General features: G+C 40.4%; 1 protein-coding gene across 2 annotated transcripts in view; it reads right to left on the bottom strand.

Moving 5' to 3' along the window:
* The window catches only part of LOC133630039 (solute carrier organic anion transporter family member 5A1), a 78,262-nt gene that overhangs the window by 8,593 nt on the left and 49,831 nt on the right, over nucleotides 1-19,838 (bottom strand). The window contains exons 3-6 of one of the 2 annotated variants that reach the window (XM_062021277.1): nucleotides 17,731-17,863; nucleotides 17,451-17,665; nucleotides 10,819-10,983; nucleotides 2,982-3,180 (exon numbers count right to left, since the gene is read on the bottom strand). In XM_062021277.1, coding sequence (XP_061877261.1) covers nucleotides 2,982-3,180; nucleotides 10,819-10,983; nucleotides 17,451-17,665; nucleotides 17,731-17,863 — 712 coding nt within the window. The remainder of the gene's footprint in view (nucleotides 1-2,981; nucleotides 3,181-10,818; nucleotides 10,984-17,450; nucleotides 17,666-17,730; nucleotides 17,864-19,838) is intronic. The other variant, XM_062021278.1, reaches the window with a different exon arrangement.

Raw genomic sequence — 19,838 nt, 5'->3', positions numbered from 1 at the left:
AAATATAATTTCGAATACAGCTGTATATTAAATTACAAGTATTTTAACAGTGGAAGCTCACAGATTGAAAATGTGAAAAATATATATTAATGTGCAATATATGTCTTGATAAATAGAACAATATTGGCATTTTTATTGTTGAAAATTAAAAAAATAATAATTTGGAAGTAAGAAAATGTGTGTAAAAATTTCCAAATTTACATGATTTAATGTAAATAAAATCAATTAATGAACAAATAATTGTTACTGTCTGAGTATCTTGAAAAGCACTAAACAAGTATATTATTATTATTATTAATAATAATATAATTATCAAAGGTGAGGATAAAGGCCCAATCCCAACACACCCACCCACTCACTACCACTAGCCCTCACTAACTACCACTCACCCACTACCACTCGCCCTCACCCACTACCACTACACCCTGAAAATTAAGCGAAAAGGGGTAAAGCTTTGTAATCTTCCCTAAGAATTGGGACACCACTTGCTATGTAACCGCATAGTTTACGTTTGGGCACGTAAGCGACTACATAGTTAAGTTTGCACATAGAGTTGTACCGACACCAATATTTTGGTACCAAAATGTATATCATTCTTTCAATAGTTTTTGATACTTTTCAAAATAAAGGAGAAAAAAAAATGTTATTGGCTTAATTTTAACATAACATTTATGATAAAACTTATGATTAAACATGTTTCTTATTGCACCCAAAGAAAAATATAACTAAAATTAAAATGTGCATACACATGGTATTTTCTTATTGCACTCAAATGGTCTTTTCTTATTGCACTCAAATAACAGTTTACAATTATTTTACATATTGGATCAAGCCTGCCATAATCAAGTTTAAAGTTAGAATAGAAAGCTTTATTGACATTGTATTAAATGCTTCATGATTTATGGTTGCCAATTTTGACCTGTGCTTTAAGACAAATACATTAATTATTAAACACTGAAAACAAGGCTAAAAATACACAGATAATACAAGTAGCATGTAAAACACACATTGTTAAAGATAAAACACAAATTAAAAAGTGGGAATTTGTTACGAAATTCAGTCAATTGACTTGCATTATTTTACATTACGTGGGTGGTTTGGACTGCTGTAATAATTTTCAACAAGCCAACCAACTGTATGCGTGTCTTGTAGGGTTGCAACTAACAACTAATTTGATAATCGATTAATCTGTCGATTACTTCGATTGATCCATTAATAATCGGATAAAAGAGACAAACTACATTTCTATCCTTTCCAGTATTTTATTGAAAAAAACAGCATACTGGCACCATACTTATTTTGATTATTGTTTCTCAGCTGTTTGTAAATGTTGCAGTTTATAAATAAAGATTTAAAAAAAAGAAAAAAAAAGAAGTATCCTCTGCGCATGCGCATAGCATAGATCCAACGAATCGATGACTAAATTAATCGCCAACTATTTTTTTAATCGATTTAATCGATTAGTTGTTGCAGTCCTAGTGTCTTGTATCTACTGTATACGTATGTGCATGTGGGAAGCTGTTAACTATACTACCTGCCACGCTTTAAACTTCTTGTGCAGGTCTGAATGTTTATTTAAATGTTTACCTAAATATGAAGCAACGGTGGTAATGCTGTATTGACACATTTGGCAAGGCATGTTTTAAAGCAGCGCTCGCAGCGCAGCAATTCCGTTTTTATAGTCATCTTTATTGATAGTTTAAAGCCCAAATACCTTCATGTTGCCTTTCACGCACCCTTTTTATTAACCAATAGAGTTGCTGTTATTTTGTCATTATTCCTTTGGACGATTATTATGATTGTATGCACACAGTGTGTGCGTTTTGACACATGAATGCGCCGCGCCTCGGCTCAGCAACGTCACCGCCGCACGGCAGCACCTCTAGATGAAAAATAACTACAGGGGTTTTTCCAGAGATAGTAGTACCTTTTTTAATTAATTAGTACTACGGTACTTTATTAGTAGTGGTGTACTGTGCAACTCTCCAGTCTCACCATTACACAACAACCCCGACAGCAATAGAGTTAACGGCTTATATAGTTGGTTTTTTTACATTCATCATGCTTTGGTTGATGAATAAACAAAGAACAACACGGAGAAGAAGCCGGCATCTACGACTGTTTTCTTGTGAATTTTTTGAAGGTATGTAACGTTAATGTTTTCACATTTGCAAGCTTTAAGGTTTTAGTACTTTAGTATTTTAGCCTAACGTTAGCCAGCGTGGCGAGCTGGCTAACATTAAAAACTAACGATCCAAACTAACATGTAATATATTACATAACTTATGCAGAAATTGTGTATTTTTCTCTGGCCCTACCTGAGCAAGTCAGCATTTGAAATGCCTCACTCTGAAGGGCTAGATTCATACCCCCTACTCCTCGTTATGCCCACTATCCCTACATACAAAGAGTCAATGTAGGGATAGGGCTTAAAAGTAAGGCAAGAGGGTGTATTGGGATTGGGCCAAAATCTCAGCATATTATTCAATCCATCATCAATCAATATTTATCTATATAGCCCTAAATCACAAAAGTCTCAAAGGGCTGTACAAGCCTTAAATAGAGAAGATGTATATTTGTCATGCTAGTCATCTATTAAGCTTTTTAGCCGCATGCTATTTACAAGAGCGTCTGCTCACTAAAATGAATTTGTTAATGGCAGAGTAGCCATTAGTAAAAAAAAACAGATTGTACTGAGCAGCCACAGCAGACCTTTTCTATGTTCTAGGGTTATCATCACACTTTTCCTCATTGAAATTGACTAGTAGCCTTGTGTCGTGCCAAATAAGTGTACATAACGTGGGTGTGCACACAATGTATAGCAGCTCCTCCATGTTTGTGCGATGCGAGCTTGTCATCACTAGTCGAGGTGACAGAGTGAGTCATCGCAGCCAAAAGAGCACACATGATTGCAGCTTGCTAGCGGCGTGACGACATGCAGGACTAATACAAGTTTTTGCTTTGGATGTTCATCCCCTCACCCTGTGGTGTAAGGTATGTTGATGCCGCCCAGGTTGATGCTCTCGCAGCCCACGATGAAGAGCGTGGAGAAGCAGAGCAGAGAGACGCCACTGCAAATCATAGCCAGCTTGGCCGACTCCCGGGCCCCCAACTTCAGCTTCTTGATGATGTAGCCGCCCAAAACGATGCCCACGCCGGCGCTGGGCACGATGATCAGACCTGGAGGAATACAAGCACTTAACGAATGCAGTAAATATCACATCGTTTCGTGGCTCCCGTGAATAAATCATTGGCGAAAAGGACCAGAATAGACTTCAATAAATCAATGTCACTAGGCTCCACTAGTGTAGTGACTCATGTCAGGCTGCCGCACTACCGAGCACATGATCTCAGTCCATTGCAGTTTAGGCTAATTGACAGCGGAGACTAGAGGAGAGGCAAAGATGGCTGCTGGCTGGCAGCATGAGCGCTAATGGAGGTCCCAACAGGAGGGCATCTTTGCCCTTAAGTGCAATATTACTGACCTTTGACCTTACCAATGGACAAAAAAACAGACTAGTTATTGCATCCAAGCTTGGCATGGTGGTCATGGCAACTGCACACCACCCTGACCATTTGTATCCAGGCAACAGGCCGATGTAACTATATATGTGTAAGTGTGTACCGTAAAGATTTACCTAAACAGCTCTCTGTCCTTTGTTCACAAGCCTACTGCACAAAGCAACATCAACAGAACCAACGCTGTAATGCTCAGTCAGCATTACTGTAAATTCCAAACTATAAGCCGCTACTTTTTTCCAACGCTTTAAATCCTGCTGCTTATAAAACAGTGCGACTATAATTTACAAAATTTCTTTGCTGACGGCCATTATGCAAAAAGTTTTCATAAAATAAAAAAAACAAGCAAAAACACTGAAAAGGTGTGTTATTGTTTGTGCTATAGTACTCTTTTAGGTGTGTGTGTGCAGAAAACATCGCACAGGGCGATGTGATGCATCTAGTGCAGTAGCCTTGGAGTAGTAGTACCTGTAGTTAGTCCATGCTGCATGCCGCTTTTGCTTGCTATGCTGCATGCTGCTTCTGCCTGATACTCATTGCTTTCAGCTAGTGCCGCCGGCTAGCCCTCTGTCTCAGAGGGCGAAAAGAGGAGCCGAGTGCATAAGCCTCCTCAGCCGGTACATAGCCTCTCCATTGTCAAGACTCGTACATGCCTCCTCGTGGCCACACACGGTAACTGGAACCTCGCGGTTCCAGGCTAAGTTGTACGGGATCTCGGAGCAGCAGGGGGCCCCAGAGACGGGGCATGCAGGCCCACCGGTGTGTGGACATGCCCTGGTGCCCAGTCAACCCCTGTCCCAGCTATGGGTAAATAACCCCAGCTATGGGCGAATAGTGAAAACCGCCTCAACGGTGGACCAGGCGGAAGATGGCGGCAGCGGAATGCACCACAACGGCTGGGAAGGCGGATGAAGGCTGCAGCAAAGACGGGTCCCCAGTCGTCTTGGTCTCCATGCCACTGGACCCTGGCCCGCTCAATGCCAAGGACTGTGTGGTGGCTGACCGTGCACCAGTCTCCCCACATTAAAAGATTCCACGCACAGGCGTCCTCCTACGGAGGACAGTCATACTCGTTTCGAGTGACCGCCGACGACGACTCTTTTAGATGGGTTCGTTCACTGCAGATACTGCAGTGCTCTTGTTTTTAGCGCTTTCAACCAGAAGTAGAGGTGCTGTTTAATTTTCTAACAGTCCATAGCGTTTCTACTTGTATCAATCAATCAATCAATCAATCAATGTTTATTTGTATAGCCCTAAATCACAAGTGTCTCAAAGGGCTGTACAAGCCACAACGACATCCTCGGTACAGAGCCCACATACGGGCGAGGAAAACTCACCCCAGTGGGACGTCAATGTGAATGACTATGAGAAACCTTGGAGAGGACCGCATATGTGGGTAACCCCCCCTCTAGGGGAGACCGAAAGCAATGGATGTCGAGTGGGTCTGACATAATATTGCGAAAGTCCAACACATCAGCGAAAGTCCAGTCCATGGTGGGGCCAGCAGGAACCATCCCGAGCGGAGACGGGTCAGCAGCGTAGAGATGTCCCCATCCGATGAACAGGCTAGCGGTCCACCCCGGAGCAGAGTAGAAAAGAAAAGAAACGGCAGATCAACTGGTCTAAAAAGGGAGTCTCTTTGTATAGATTCTTATCACAAGCAACGATTGTAAGTTTTACACTATAACTAAAACTGTTTGTATTTACTAAACTGTCCCATGTGTGATGTCTGTAGGAGTGTTTTCATGCATGTTTGTATGTGCATCGTAATGTAATCAAGCAAACGATGTTAGTACAAAACCCAAAACCAGTGAAGTTGAGACGTTGTGTTAATCATAAATAGGAATACAATGATTTGCAAATCCTTTTCAACTTTTATTCAATTGAATAAACTGCAAAGACAAGCTACTTAATGTTCGAACTGAGAAACAAAATGTTTTTTGCAATTAATCAATAATTTAGAATTTAATGGCAGCAACACATTGCAAAAAAGTTGGTACAGGGGTATTTTTACCTCTGTGTTACATGGCCTTTCCTTTTAAAAACACTTTTAACAACAATCCGTAAGCTTTTCAGGTGGAATTCTTTCCTATTCTTGCTTGATGTGCAGATTTGGTTGTTCAACAGTCCGGGGTCTCCGTTGTCCTATTTTACGCTTCATAATCCGCCACACATTTTCAATGGGAGACAGGTCTGGACTACAGGCAGGCCAGACTAGTACCCGCACTCTTTTACTACGAAGCCACGCTGTTGTAACACCTGCAGAATGTGGCTTGGCATTGTCTTGCTGAAATAAGCAGGGGCGTCCATGAAAAAGACCTTGCTTGGATGGCAACATATGTTGCTCCAAAACTTGTATGTACCTTTCAACATTAATGGTGCCTTCACAGATGTGTAAGTTACCCATGCCTTGGGCACAAATACATCCCCATACCATCACAGATGCTGGCTTTTGAACTTTGCGCCTATAACAATCCGGATGGGTCTTTTCCTCTTTGGTCCGGAGGACACGACGTCCACAGTTTCCAAAAACTATTTGAAATTTGGACTAGTCAGACCACAGAACACTTTTCCACTTTGCATCAGTCCATCTCAGATGAGCTAGGGCCTAGCAAAGCCGGCGGCATTTCTGGGTGTTGTTGATAAATGGCTTTCGCTTTGCATAGTAGAGTTTTAACTTGCACTTACAGATGTAGCGACAAACTGTAGTTACTGACAGTGGTTTTCTAAAGTGTTCCTGAGCCCATGTGGTGATATCCTTTACACACCGGTGTCGGTTTTTGATGCAGTACCGTTAAAGGGATCAAAGGTCACGTTGGTTTTTGTCCTTGCTGCTTACGTGCAGTGATTTATCCAGATTCTCTGCATCGTAGATGGTGAAATCCCTAAATTCCTTGCAATAGCTCGTTGAGAAATGTTGTTCTTAAACTGTTCGACAATTTCCTAACACATTTGTTCACAAAGTGGTGACCCTCACTCCATCCTTGTTTGTGAATGATTGAGCATTTTATACCCAATCATGGCATCTACCTGTTCTCAATTAGCCTGTTTACCAGTCGGATGGTCCAAATAAGCATTCCTCAACTTTCTCAGTCTTTTTTGCCACTTGTGCCAGCTTTTTTTTAAACACGTTGCCGGCATCAAATTCCAAATGAGCTAATATTTGCAAAAAATAACAAAGTTTACCAGTTCAAAAGTTAAGTATCTTGTCTTTAAAGTCTATTCAATTGAATAAAGGTTGAAACATATTTGCAAATCATTGTATTCTGTTTTTATGTATGATTTACACAACATGCCAACTTCACTGGTTTTGGGTTTTGTATTAGCTAATATGCTAACACGTTTTTAAGTGTCTGTGTTAAATTTATTAACTTACAATGGCATTCTTCTTGTATTGTTTCAGTTTTACAAATTCTTCAGTAAATTCACCAAAATGTCGCAGTGGAGTTATTGAGTCTGTTTGGCTGATTGAAGAGCTAGTTTCGTAACTCGTGGGTCCATGACAATGATTTCTGCAGTATTACTGCGTGTTACAGACACCGTTTTGAAACAAGTTAAGTAAATAAACATTCACAAAACCTTTCAGTGTAAATAACTAATTTCGCAACGTATATATATCCTGGATTTTTCCGGCTTTACAAACCACCAATAAATTTAGCCGAGTCCCATCAGACCAATGAAATTGCCGAATTGGTCACGGTGGACCAATGAAATTGTTCACATTAAATCATTGCACTCACACAGTCATTCAGTCAGTCAGCCATTTAGCTTGTTATGGACTCACCCTCATCATGGAGAAGAAAGGACAAAATGTACGCAAAGGGGCCTCATGGCCAAAGACAGCCGACCTGGTCATTGAAAAAGGAAAAAGCCGCTGCTTGGGACAGAAATCCGCCACCAATAACAAGCCCTGAAAAGCCGCAAGAGTAGGAGAAGGACAAAGACCGAGCTGGGTGACTTCTTCGGTAAACTACTTTATACTGTGTTGTTACAGGCATTGTCTTTTACTAAATTTGTGAATGAACACAAACACCTGTGTAAATATTTCATGTCTCAATGTGTACACTAGCGGCTTATAGACTTGTGCAGCCAATATATGTACACAATTAAATTCATCCAAAAATTAGGTGGGTGTAGCATTTATTTAGGTGTGCTTTGTAGCCCGGAAATTACAGTGAGTGAAACTCAGTGGTTAATTAAATAGCGACGTTAATTGGAGCAGTTTACAATATCATGTGTATCATATATGTTTGATTTTTTTTATTGTTCAGGCTTTCTTAAACATTCAGCTTTAAGTTCACTACCATTCTATATTGACAGAGCCCTTTTCAAGAAAAAAATACAACTTGCCGATTAATTGTGTAGGCAGTGGGATGCACCAACACAGATTCCTGCACTGAGGGGCATGTTGGTGCTGCAGTAATCCTGATAGCTGTGCATCAGCACCACTGAAGGATTAGATTAGTCGCGGACAAGAAGCCAGGCCAAAGTAATGCTTAAATGTGTGTGCGAGAAACAAGTTTATGATGAATGTAACTCCTGCTGCCGACAAAGAAATAAATGTGTGCTACACTCCGGGGGATGAAGCAGTTTTTATTGCTGAATGAAAGTCAGCAGGACTGCAGGAGTCACAGCCACTCAACTACTCTGTGCTGCATGCAGCAGAGTTACGTCTTGTAATGTCATTTCAATAATTTTTGTGTCTATGTTGTTCAAAACTAGAAATGCATGGTTGTAGATGATCACAAGGTAACCCACTAGGCATCCTCCTGTTAGCTATGATTGTGTACATGAGCAGAATCCCACACTTTACAACTGTCCATATTTTCAAGGGAGAATACTATAGGGCTGCAGCTATCGATTATTTTAGTTATCGAGTAATATATCAATTAGTTTGTTCGATGAATTGATAAATTGTATAAAACACTTTGTATCTTTAATGCGCAATTTAAGAAACATTGTTGAAATAAACAGAGCAGGCATACTTTCTGCTTGCAACAAACTCAATTTACAAACTCCGTTTCCATATGAGTTGGGAAATTGTGTTAGATGTAAATATAAACGGAACACAATGATTTGCAAATCATTGTCAACCCATATTCAGTTGAATATGCTACAAAGACAACCTATTTAATATTCAAACTGATAAACTTTTTTTTTTTGGAAATAATCATTAACTTTAGAATTTGATGCCAGCAACACGTGACAAAGAAGTTGGGAAAGGTGGCAATAAATACTGATAAAGTTGAGGAATGCTCATCAGACACTTATTTGGAACATCCCACCGGTGAACAGGCAAATTGGGAACAGGTGGGTGCCATGATTGGGTATAAAAGTAGATTCCATGAAATGCTAAGTCATTCACAAACAAGGATGGAACGAGGGTCACCACTTTGTCAACAAATGCGTGTGCAAATAGTTGAACAGTTTAAGAAAAACCTTTGTCAACCAGCTATTGCAAGGAATTTAGGGATTTCACCATCTACGGTCCGTAATATCATCAAAGGGTTCAGAGAATCTGGAGAAACCACTGCACGTAAGCAGCTAAGCCTGTGACCTCCGATCCCTCAGGCTGTACTGCATCAACAAGCGAAATCAGTGTGTAAAGGATATCACCACATGGGCTCAGGAACACTTCAGAAACCCACTGTCAGTAACTACAGTTGGTCGCTACATCTGTAAGTGCAAGTTAAAACTCTCCTATGCAAGGCGAAAACCGTTTATCAACAACACCCAGAAACGCCGTCTGCTTCGTTGGGCCTGAGCTCATCTAAGATGGACTGATACAAAGTGGAAAAGTGTTCTGTGGTCTGACGAGTCCACATTTCAAATTGTTTTTGGAAACTGTGGACGTCGTGTCCTCCGGACCAAAGAGGAAAAGAACCATCCGGATTGTTATAGGAGCAAAGTTGAAAAGCCAGCATCTGTGATGGTATGGGGGTGTATTAGTGCCCAAGACATGGGTAACTTACACATCTGTGAAGGCGCCATTAATGCTGAAAGGTACATACAGGTTTTGGAGCAACATATGTTGCCATCCAAGCAACGTTACCATGGACGCCCCTGCTTATTTCAGCAAGACAATGCCAAGCCACGTGTTACATCAACGTGGCTTCATAGTAAAAGAGTGCGGGTACTAGACTGGCCTGCCTGTAGTCCAGACCTGTCTCCCATTGAAAATGTGTGGCGCATTATGAAGCCTAAATTACCACAACGGAGACCCCCGAACTGTTGAACAACTTAAGCTGTACATCAAGCAAGAATGGGAAATAATTCCACCTGAGAAGCTTAAAAAATGTGTCTCCTCAGTTCCCAAACGTTTACTGAGTGTTGTTAAAAGGAAAGGCCATGTAACACAGTGGTGAACATGCCCTTTCCCAACTACTTTGGCACGTGTTGCAGCCATGAAATTCTAAGTTAATTATTATTTGCAAAAAAAAAATAAAGTTTACGAGTTTGAACATCAAATATCTTGTCTTTGTAGTGCATTCAATTGAATATGGGTTGAAAAGGATTTGCAAATCATTGTATTCCGTTTATAATTACATCTAACACAATTTTTTATATTTACATCTAACTTTTAACATGTGTGCATTAACTAAAAAAAAACACCAAAAAAACAGATCACCGCACCCACACACCACAACGTTCATGTGCGCTCTATTGCGGCTCTTCTGTATTTAAAGTTTCGGATACTCCAAACGGTTCAGATACTTCCAATCAATCAATCGAAGCAACAGAATGTGAATCAAAACGTTTCCTAATAAAATTAATTGATTAGTTGTTGCAGTCCTAAATAATATAGACATTTAACTTGTGTAGTAGTCAGTGTAAAGCTTGTATAGCAGTATATATTTACTGTTAGCTGGCAACACTAGTGAGTAGCAAGATAAATAACTGAGTGCAACGCAAATGATTTGCCACTTGCCATGAAAAAAAAAAGTATTTCTAGAAATGTCCCTAGTTTTAAGAGATATTTACTTAGTTTAGTTATTCAGAATAAAATCATTATTTCGACCTTAAAAATCCTGCTGATTTCTAGATATAGAAATCCTAATTTAGGATGTCTTATCAAGTAAAATTAACTACCTGCATGGACAGATAATTTCACTAGTATTTTTTTCATAAAATATGATCTTTTTATCTTAGATTTTGTCAGCTCTTTTTGCTGTGTGTATAGCGGTGGTAGAGCCGTGGTCTACATGAGTGCTTCCCACTCTGGGGAAGCTGTGGTTCATGAGGGGGGACTGATAAGAAAATCGATAACGACCCCAAAGAGCACCAAAAGTATCATCTTACCTGTGTATATGCTGGCGCTGGAGGCGGGGATGCCGAACTGCGACTCGATAAACTTGGGTATAAAAGTGATGAAGGCGGTGACGATGGCGCACTCGGCCGTGTAGGACAGGCTGACAAACAGGAAGGTCATGTTGCTGAGGATCCTCAGCGCTGCCCTGGGGATGTCTGCGGACGGACAACACAAGACATAGCGCTTCATTACTGCCGCGCACTAATTAACGTGCCTCACTCCTCGGACGAATCATTACTGGAAAGCCGTAATTAAGGAAGGGCTGAGTGCAATAACAACATTATATTGACACACATGCAGTCGAGTGTGTCTAATTAGGTCTGGGAGAAGAATCCAGAGAGACAAGGCTTCTTTAATTACTCATTAGCCTCAAAAACTAATACCACCACTGCGACATTGCATCAAGTGCACACATGCGGTACATTATGTCCATCATGTGCCGAGCTCGGCAAATCCAGCCGTCATTACCGCTTCAACACTATCAAGGGCAAACGTGTCCTTTACGTTGCCGCTGCAGTCTTGACAACTCGCCGCACATGACCTCCCTCCATCGCCACAATTATGTGGTCAGCGTAAATAAATATGCTGCTGTTGCTGGGCAGATTTGCAGACATCATTTGATCAACTTTAAGAGGCTCCTCCTGCCTTACAATGAAGTACCAATCCCTGTGTTTTCGCCATGCCCCATTATTGTGTATCAGCCACAAAATATTAGACGCTCAATTATTTCCCTTTCCGGGGGATCTGGGCGGCGATGGGAAGCGTGGACAGATGGCGAGCTCCTGTTGATGCCTCCTGCAGCTGTTCTTTCATGCAGACACACCACTGGCTTCTACCACTTTTCACACTTGGTCTTTTGTGAGGGGTTTCATTTGCATCAAAACAACGCTCCAAGAAGGCAGACAAAGCAGTGTTAGTTTTTTGGCAGCTTATCGTTTATTTGTGCCAAAAATGTGTTAGTTTCTTACTGGAAAAGTCAATAATGCAAGTTTAAGAGTAATCATTGTTGTAGCCTTTTTAGTTTAAAAAACTATATGATATGCAGCAAATGGAATGTGTTCATAATGTGTATATAAATCAACCATTTATAAATACACATTAGTAGGCTAAATGAACCTCCTCAACATAAATGGAATGTGTGTCGCCTCCTACAGGCTGTGGTCAAAATGGTTTATAAGAGTGTTTCTTAACCATAGGGCCGAGGCTCATTTTGGGGCAGAGAGTGCCCTTTAAAAAAAAAATCTGTTTCTCAACTGTGGTTCGTCCGTATGGGCCGCAGCAGTACTCAGTTGTAACACATTTTTCCCCCACTTGTGGCTGTAATGACAATATCACACAAATTGAAAAAGTCTGGAGTTAAAGTCACAGGAGTATCTTAAGCGCAAAAATTATGACTAAAGTTGTTAAGCTGTATTTCCATTTGCACTTACATTTTGACAGTTTAAGAAACATATTCATTTTTAATTTAGTTCAAATGTATTTATTTTAGCATATTTAATTGTGTGTAAATTTGTTTTTCATCAAATTTTTCAGGCCCTTCTTTTGCAGTATATTTGATTAGTATTTATTTTTGTAGTCAGCCTAAACCTAAGTCTTGATAACAGTCTTTGTGATTAACATATGGTTTGTCATTTGACAAGTTTTATCCAGTCAAATGTAAGTTGGTCAGATATAATCATTGAACACGATTAACATCAACACTAAGATACTACAAAACCCAAAACCAGTGAAGTTGGCACATTGTGTAAATCATAAATAAAAAGAGAATACAATGATTTGCAAATCCTTTTCAACCTATATTCAATTGAATGGACTGCAAAGACAAGATACCTAACGTTTCAACTGGAAAACTTGTTATTTTTTGCAAATATTAGCTCATTTGGAATTTGATGCCTGCAACATGTTTCATAAAAGTTGGCACAAGTGGCAAAAAAGACTGAGAAAGTTGAGGAATGCTCATCAAACAGTTATTTGGAACATCCCACAGGTGAACAGGCTAATTGGGAACAGATGGGTGCCATGATTGGGTATAAAGCAGCTTCCATGAAATGCTCAGTCATTCACAAACAAGGATGGGGCGAGGGTCACCACTTTGTCAATAAATGCGTGAGCAAATTGTCCAACTGTTTAAGAACAACAAGGATTTATCTCATGATATTATTACACAATTGCATATGCATTTAGCATTACCGTATTTTCCGGACCATAGGGCGCACCGGATTATAAGGCGCACTGCCAATGAACGGGTCTAGTCAGGTCTATTTAAATACAAAAGGCGTACCGGATATATGGCGCATTAAAAGGGGTCATATTATTTATTTATTTTTCTAAATTGAAAAAACTTCCTTGTGGTCAACATAACATGTAATGGTGGTTCTTTGGTCAACATCTTGCATAGATTATGTTTTACAGATCAACTTCAAGCCACTTTCTTTTTTTTGTTTTGTGGGCGGTCTTATTTTACGTGGTTCACCTTCGGCAGTGTCTTTTCTCCGGGAGAAAATTGTTTAACAACATTTCTCCACGAGCTATTGCAAAGAATTTAGGGCTCCCACCATCTACAGTTCGTAATATCATCAAAAGGTTCAGAGAATCTGGAGAAATCACTGCACATAAGCAGCAAGGCTGAAAACCAGCATTGAATGCCCGTGACCATTGATCCCTCAGGCAGTACTGCATCAAAAAACGACATCACTGTGTAAAGGATATCACCACATGGGCTCAAGAACACTTCAGAAAACCACTGACAGTAACTACAGTTAATCGCTACATCTGTAAGTGCAAGTTAAAACTCTACTATGCAAAGCGAAAGCCATTTACCAACAACACCCAGAAACGCCACCGGCTTCGCTGGGCCCGCGCTCATCTAAGATGGACTGATGCAAAGTGGAAAAGTGTTCTGTGGTCTGACGAGTCCACATTTGAAATTGTTTTTGGAAACTGTGTCCTCCGAATCAAAGAGGAAAAGAACCATCCGGATTGTTATAGGCGCAAAGTTAAAAAGCCAGCATCTGTGATGGATTGGGGGTGCATTAGTGCCCAAGGCATGGGTAACTTACACATCTGTGAAGGCACCATTAATGCTGAAAGGTACATACAGGTTTTGGAGCAACATATATTGACATCCAAGCAACGTTATCATGGCCGCCCCTGCTTATTTCAGCAAGACAATGCCAAGCCACGTGTTACATCAACGTGGCTTCACAGTAAAAGAGTGCGGGTACTAGACTGGCCTGCCTGTAGTCCAGACCTGTCTCCCATTGAAAATGTGTGGCGCATTATGAAGCCTAAAATACCACAATGGAGACCCTGGACTGTTGAACAACTTAAGCTGTACATCAAGCAAGAATGGGAAAGAATTCCACTTGAAAAGCTTCAAAAATTGGTCTCCTCAGTTCCTAAACGTTTACTGAGTGTTGTTAAAAGGAAAGGCCATGTAACACAGTGGTAAAAATGCCCCTGTGCCAACGTTGCATTCAAAGAAAAGACAATGTGAACACTAAGAGAGTCCATGCATGTGCAAAAAGACGTATAATTGGTTCACGTAAAATGAATCCAAGCAAGGATTTTGGCATTGTTTAGTGCTATGGGGGACGGCGTGGCGAAGTTGGTAGAGTGGCCGGGCCAGCAATCGGAGGGTTGCTGGTTACTGGGGTTCAATCCCCACCTTCTACCATCCTAGTCACGTCCGTTGTGTCCTTGGGCAAGACACTTCACCCTTGCTCCTGATGGCTGCTGGTTAGCGCCTTGCATGGCAGCTCCCGCCATCAGTGTGTGAATGTGTGTGTGAATGGGTGAATGTGGAAATACTGTCAAAGCGCTTTGAGTACCTTGAAGGTAGAAAAGCGCTATACAAGTATAACCCATTTATCATTTATTATTTATAGGAGGGGTGATGCAGGCAGAGAGCATGTCCTCGAATGCCCACATACAGTAAGTATGTCCATCAATGTGCGACAACACAAATGAACCACTGTTAAAAAAAGATGGCAAAACAGTGTTCACAGGCATCCAATACTGCGTGCAAGCGCACTCCCAAATGCATAAACCTTACTATTTGACACTTTGGCATTGTTTATCACGAGTGTCCAACATTATACCAACATTTATAAGTCACAGAACAGAAGAAAATCAACATGGGTCCTCTTTAAAATGTCTTTCAAATTCCAGTTGAAGGCCTCTGAAACATTCCATAACAATAGCTCCATCCCTCCGGTGTGAAATAGTCACTGTTTGCATTTTTCTGTTTGCAATCATCTGAAAGACAAAATCAAGCTTGCTCAAAGACTCTTGAGTGCAGCGTATAGCTTCAAGTGCTGCAGGCATAATCTTCAATGGAAGGACACATGCTAGCATACTGAACAATTTTCAAGTGTTTGTACAACATCCCTGCCTTATACTTATTTTCACTGAGGGCCACATTGCCGTTATGGCACATTAAAGGGGTCATATTATTTATTTTTTTGCCAAAATTGAAAATACTTCCTTGTGGTCTACATACATAACATGTAATGGTGGTTCTTTGGTCAAAATGTTGCATGGATTATGTTTTACAGATCATCTTCACGCCACTTTCTGACAGTTGCTTCAGGATGCGCTGTTTTGTGGGTGGTCTTATTTACGTGGCTCAACCTGCGGCAGCGTCTTTTCTCCGTCATATTTGTTTTACCGGTATAGCGTGCAAGAACGGGAGTGGAAGAAGTGTCAAAAGATGGAGCTAACTGTTTTAATGACATTCAGACTTTACTTAAATCCATAATGGAGCAGCATCTCCTCATCCGTGGCTCACTAGTGCAATAACAACGCCGGATATTTGTCCCGTGAAAACCCGTCCGACCGGAACTCTAATAACTAAAGTTCCTTGGGTGAATAATGTAAACTCACTACACGAGTATGTTTTAGCGCTTTCATGGCAAGTTTACTGACAAATATAAGTAAGAACTTTACACTACTTTATATTAGAAATGGCAACAGCAGAGAATGAATGTCCCATAACAAGAAGATAGAGAAAAAGAAGAAGCTTATCGACTACGGTGTCGGCACGGACTACAAAGGCGGATGCACGCAAAGTTTCAGGACTTATGCAGATCCCAAATACAGATCAGCAGGTACCAGAAGATAAGAAAAGTTGCTTTTGCATAATATTGCGAAACAAAACGCCAGATATGTCTTACCTTATACACACCATAATAACACTCGTATGTTATCTATAATAATGTAACATTTGTTACAGGGCAGCACAGTGGTATATAAGGGTTAGTGCATGTGCCTCACAATACAAAGGTCCTGGGTTCGATCCCCGGGCTCGGAGTCTTTCTGTGTGGAATTTGCATGTTCTCTCCGTGACTGTGTGGGTTCCTTCCGGGTACTCCGGCTTCCTCCTACCTCCAAAGACATGCACCTGGGAATAGGTTAATTGGCAACACTAAATTGACCCCAGTGTGTGAATGTGAGTGTGAATGTTGTCTATATGTATTGGCCCTTTTGATGAGGTGGCGACTTGTTCAGGGTGCCGAATGCAGCTGAGATAGGCTCCAGCACCTCCCGCGACCCCGAAAGGGACAAGCGGTAGAAAATGGATGGATGGATGCATAACATTTGTTACATTTTTCGGAAACACAAAACTAAATTCATTAATATTTCAGATTATAACTACCGGTGCTTTCCAACCTAAATTTATACAAATGTAACTAAAATTACATTATTAATATGAACAACATTATTGTTACAGATTCATACATAAGTCAAGCAGATATTTGTGTTTTTATTTTAAGAAAGAACTAGTGTGTGAATGTGAGTGTGAGTGTTTTCTGTCTGTGTTGGCCCTGTGATGAGCTGGCGACTTGTCCAGGGTGTACCCCGTCTTATGACCGAGTGCAGCTGGGATAGGCTCCAGCACCCCCCGCCACCCCGAGACGGACAAGCGGTACAAAATGGATGGATGGAAAATGTAATGTATGATAATATATTTGTTATATTATTAGATAATATTGAATGAAAATATATACCATTGCATGTAGAACATGTATTTTTTCAGTCAAAAAGGTACTTTGATGCATATTATGTCCAGGCTTTTGTGGACCACATAAAATGATGTGGCAGGACAGATCTGGCCCCCGAGCCTTAAGTTTGCCACCTGTGTTTTAAAAGCATCCATGACAGAGACCAAACAAGCGTTACTGTTGTGTGCCTCTGCAGGCAGCGTTAGTCTATTACAACGTGACTGTGTTCCCCTGGGAGCTCATTTAAAAAAGAAGGAATAAGACTATGTCTGAGCAGTTGTGAAGAATCAGGGAAAACCCGCAGCAGAATTTAGCTTCTCCAGGAAGGTCTTCCAGAGAAAATAAGGGGGATCCCTCGGATATTTGGCTCAGAAAGGAAATAATAGTAAAATGTGCACTAAAACATAGAAGCCATTATCTACTGACAGTGCTTGTAGTGAATTACCTGCTTCATTATACAACCTCCTTAAATCAATAACTTCCTTACAGGAGATCTGAATGCACAGTTGGAGATTGATTGGATTATAGGCAATTTGTACGTCAGTAGATCACAGTTAATCCAAGCAATATAAGAGGACAAACTAATTGATAAGACAGGTAAAAAAGTGTTGCTTCCTTACCTTTGATGTCCTTCCCGAAGCCCATCGAGGAGGAGACGTTCTGGCCTTTGCTGCCGGACTTTTCCTTCATCACATCGTCATCGCTGGACATGTCGCCAGGTGAACTCGTCTTTTTCTTCCTCTTTTTGTGGCGCGGAGGTAGCTTTTTGGGGAAGGCGAACATTGGAAAGATTACCAGGAGCATGGCGACGGCGCACAGGAGGAAGCCACTCCACCTGAAAGAGGCCGCTAAGAGTTAACGATTTAAAAAAGGCGACTTGAGTATGTGTGTCGTATTTACCAGTTGCCAACAAAGCGAGGGTCACTCTGGTCGATGTTGACCACCGTTTTGGGGTCCACGTAGAAGCCGATGAGGACACCTCCGAGCAGGTAACCGGCGGCTGGACCCAAAGCTCCCATCACATACATGATAGCTAAGGGAGAAGAAAAATGTAAAAAACTTGACCTAAGAATTTAATTAAGCACCTTGTTGCTTATTTACCAGTGCTCCTATTTATCAGCTTCCTATTGAAAATGTTTTTCTTAAAAAAACAAATACTTTGGTTACTGATTTACTTAGTGGAAAATGTGTGACACACCATTTCGCTTTCATGCTAACCATTCTTATTGGCCGTTTTAACCATAAAAATAAAATCTTAATTAAAATAATTATTTCGATTAAAAAAATCTTTAATAGAAAAAAATGCTATGTTTCCCACAGATCTATTTGTGACGGCAGGGGCGTGCATGGCATTGGCAGTGTCAATATGATACAATATATTTGCATAACTGGCTATGATGCATGTTTTTTTTTAAAAAGGTTTATTTTTATTACTACAATATAACAGGCTGCACTTTGTACACAACATTTACATTGGGGCTGTCTTGAAATAATCAGAGATAATATTAATACCAACTGGGGCGCCCACGTACAGCAGGTGTGTTGGGAGGATAAATTGATTGCATTTTTCATGTCTTCTTTAAATTTTTGTGAAATATTCTTGTGTGCAGACAAATAGTTTTTAGAGAGTAACAGACACATTGCAGTTTCAGATGTCACTTCAGACTTCCTTTGAGCACTTGCTGAGTTCTGGTGTGACATCCCATCTCTAAAATCATTTGGCGTGTTTTGACCTCCCACGTTTGATATAAAAAATCTATTTTATCCGCACACAATAATTATTTCTTAGACCTTACAAACTGGGGTTTAGCCTTTTTTTTTAAGTGGAAAAAGACGCAAATTAGATATTTGTTTAGTTTTCTTTACTGAAAGACTATATTCCTTTTATGAATATATTTAATTTGGAACGTACCGTATTTTCCGGACCATATGGCGCACTGCCGATGAATGGTCTATTTTCGATCTTTTTTCATATAAAAAGGTGCACCGGATTATAGGGCGCATTAAAAGAGTCATATATATTATTTTTTTGTAAATTTAAAACACTTCCTTGTGGTCTACATAACATGTAATGGTGTTTTTTGGTCAAAATGTTGCATAGATTATGTTTTACAGATCATGTCATTAACTGTTTTAATGACCTTCAGACTTTACTTAAATCAATAATGGAGCAGCATCTCCTCATCCGCCGGAAATGTGTCCCGTGAAAAACCGTCCGACCACAACTCTCTAATAACTAAAGTTCCTTGGGTGAATAATGTAAACTCACTGCACCGGTATGTTTTAGTGCTTTCATGGCTGATTTAAGTAAGAACTTTACACTACTTTATATTAGAAATGGCAACAGCGGAGGATGAATGTCCCATAACAAGAAGATAGAGAAAAAGAAGAAGCTTATCGACTACTTATCGTCATGGACTACAAAGGCGGACGCACGCAATTTTTCAGGACTTGCGCAAATCCCAAATACAGATCAGCAGGTACCAGAAGGTAAGAAAAGTTGCTTTTGCATAATATTGCGAAACAAAACGCCAGATAATACGTCTTACCTTATACACACACCATAATAATACTCGTATGTTGAAGCACAGTGCAGTCCATCAGGCGGTGCGGCTTCATAGCTTACCAAAGTCTTACTAAAACATTGATAGATTTTTGAGCGCTGTGTGTAATGTTCTATATTTTCAATGGAACATATAAAATGTTGGTGTTTACTTGAGTCATATTGCAGTTTACACCTATCTCTTGTGTGTGACTACCATTATATTGCAGTCTAGACGTATCTCCTATGTTTGACTGCCATCTACTGGTCACACTTATTATACCATGTACCAAATAAAATAGCTTCGAGGTCGGTAAGCACAACCAGAATTATTCCTTACATTAGGCGCACTGTTGAGTTTTGAGGGTAAAAAAAGGCATTTAAGTGTGCCTTATAGTCCGGAAAATACGGTACCGGTATATGTGCTAGAGCACAACACATCCATGTGATATTACTGAAATCTAGT

This window comes from Entelurus aequoreus, linkage group LG15, assembly GCF_033978785.1.
Source record: "Entelurus aequoreus isolate RoL-2023_Sb linkage group LG15, RoL_Eaeq_v1.1, whole genome shotgun sequence".
NCBI lineage: Eukaryota > Metazoa > Chordata > Actinopteri > Syngnathiformes > Syngnathidae > Entelurus > Entelurus aequoreus.
Note: the sequence above shows the minus strand (reverse complement) of the source record. Positions and strands in the feature narration are given on the sequence as shown.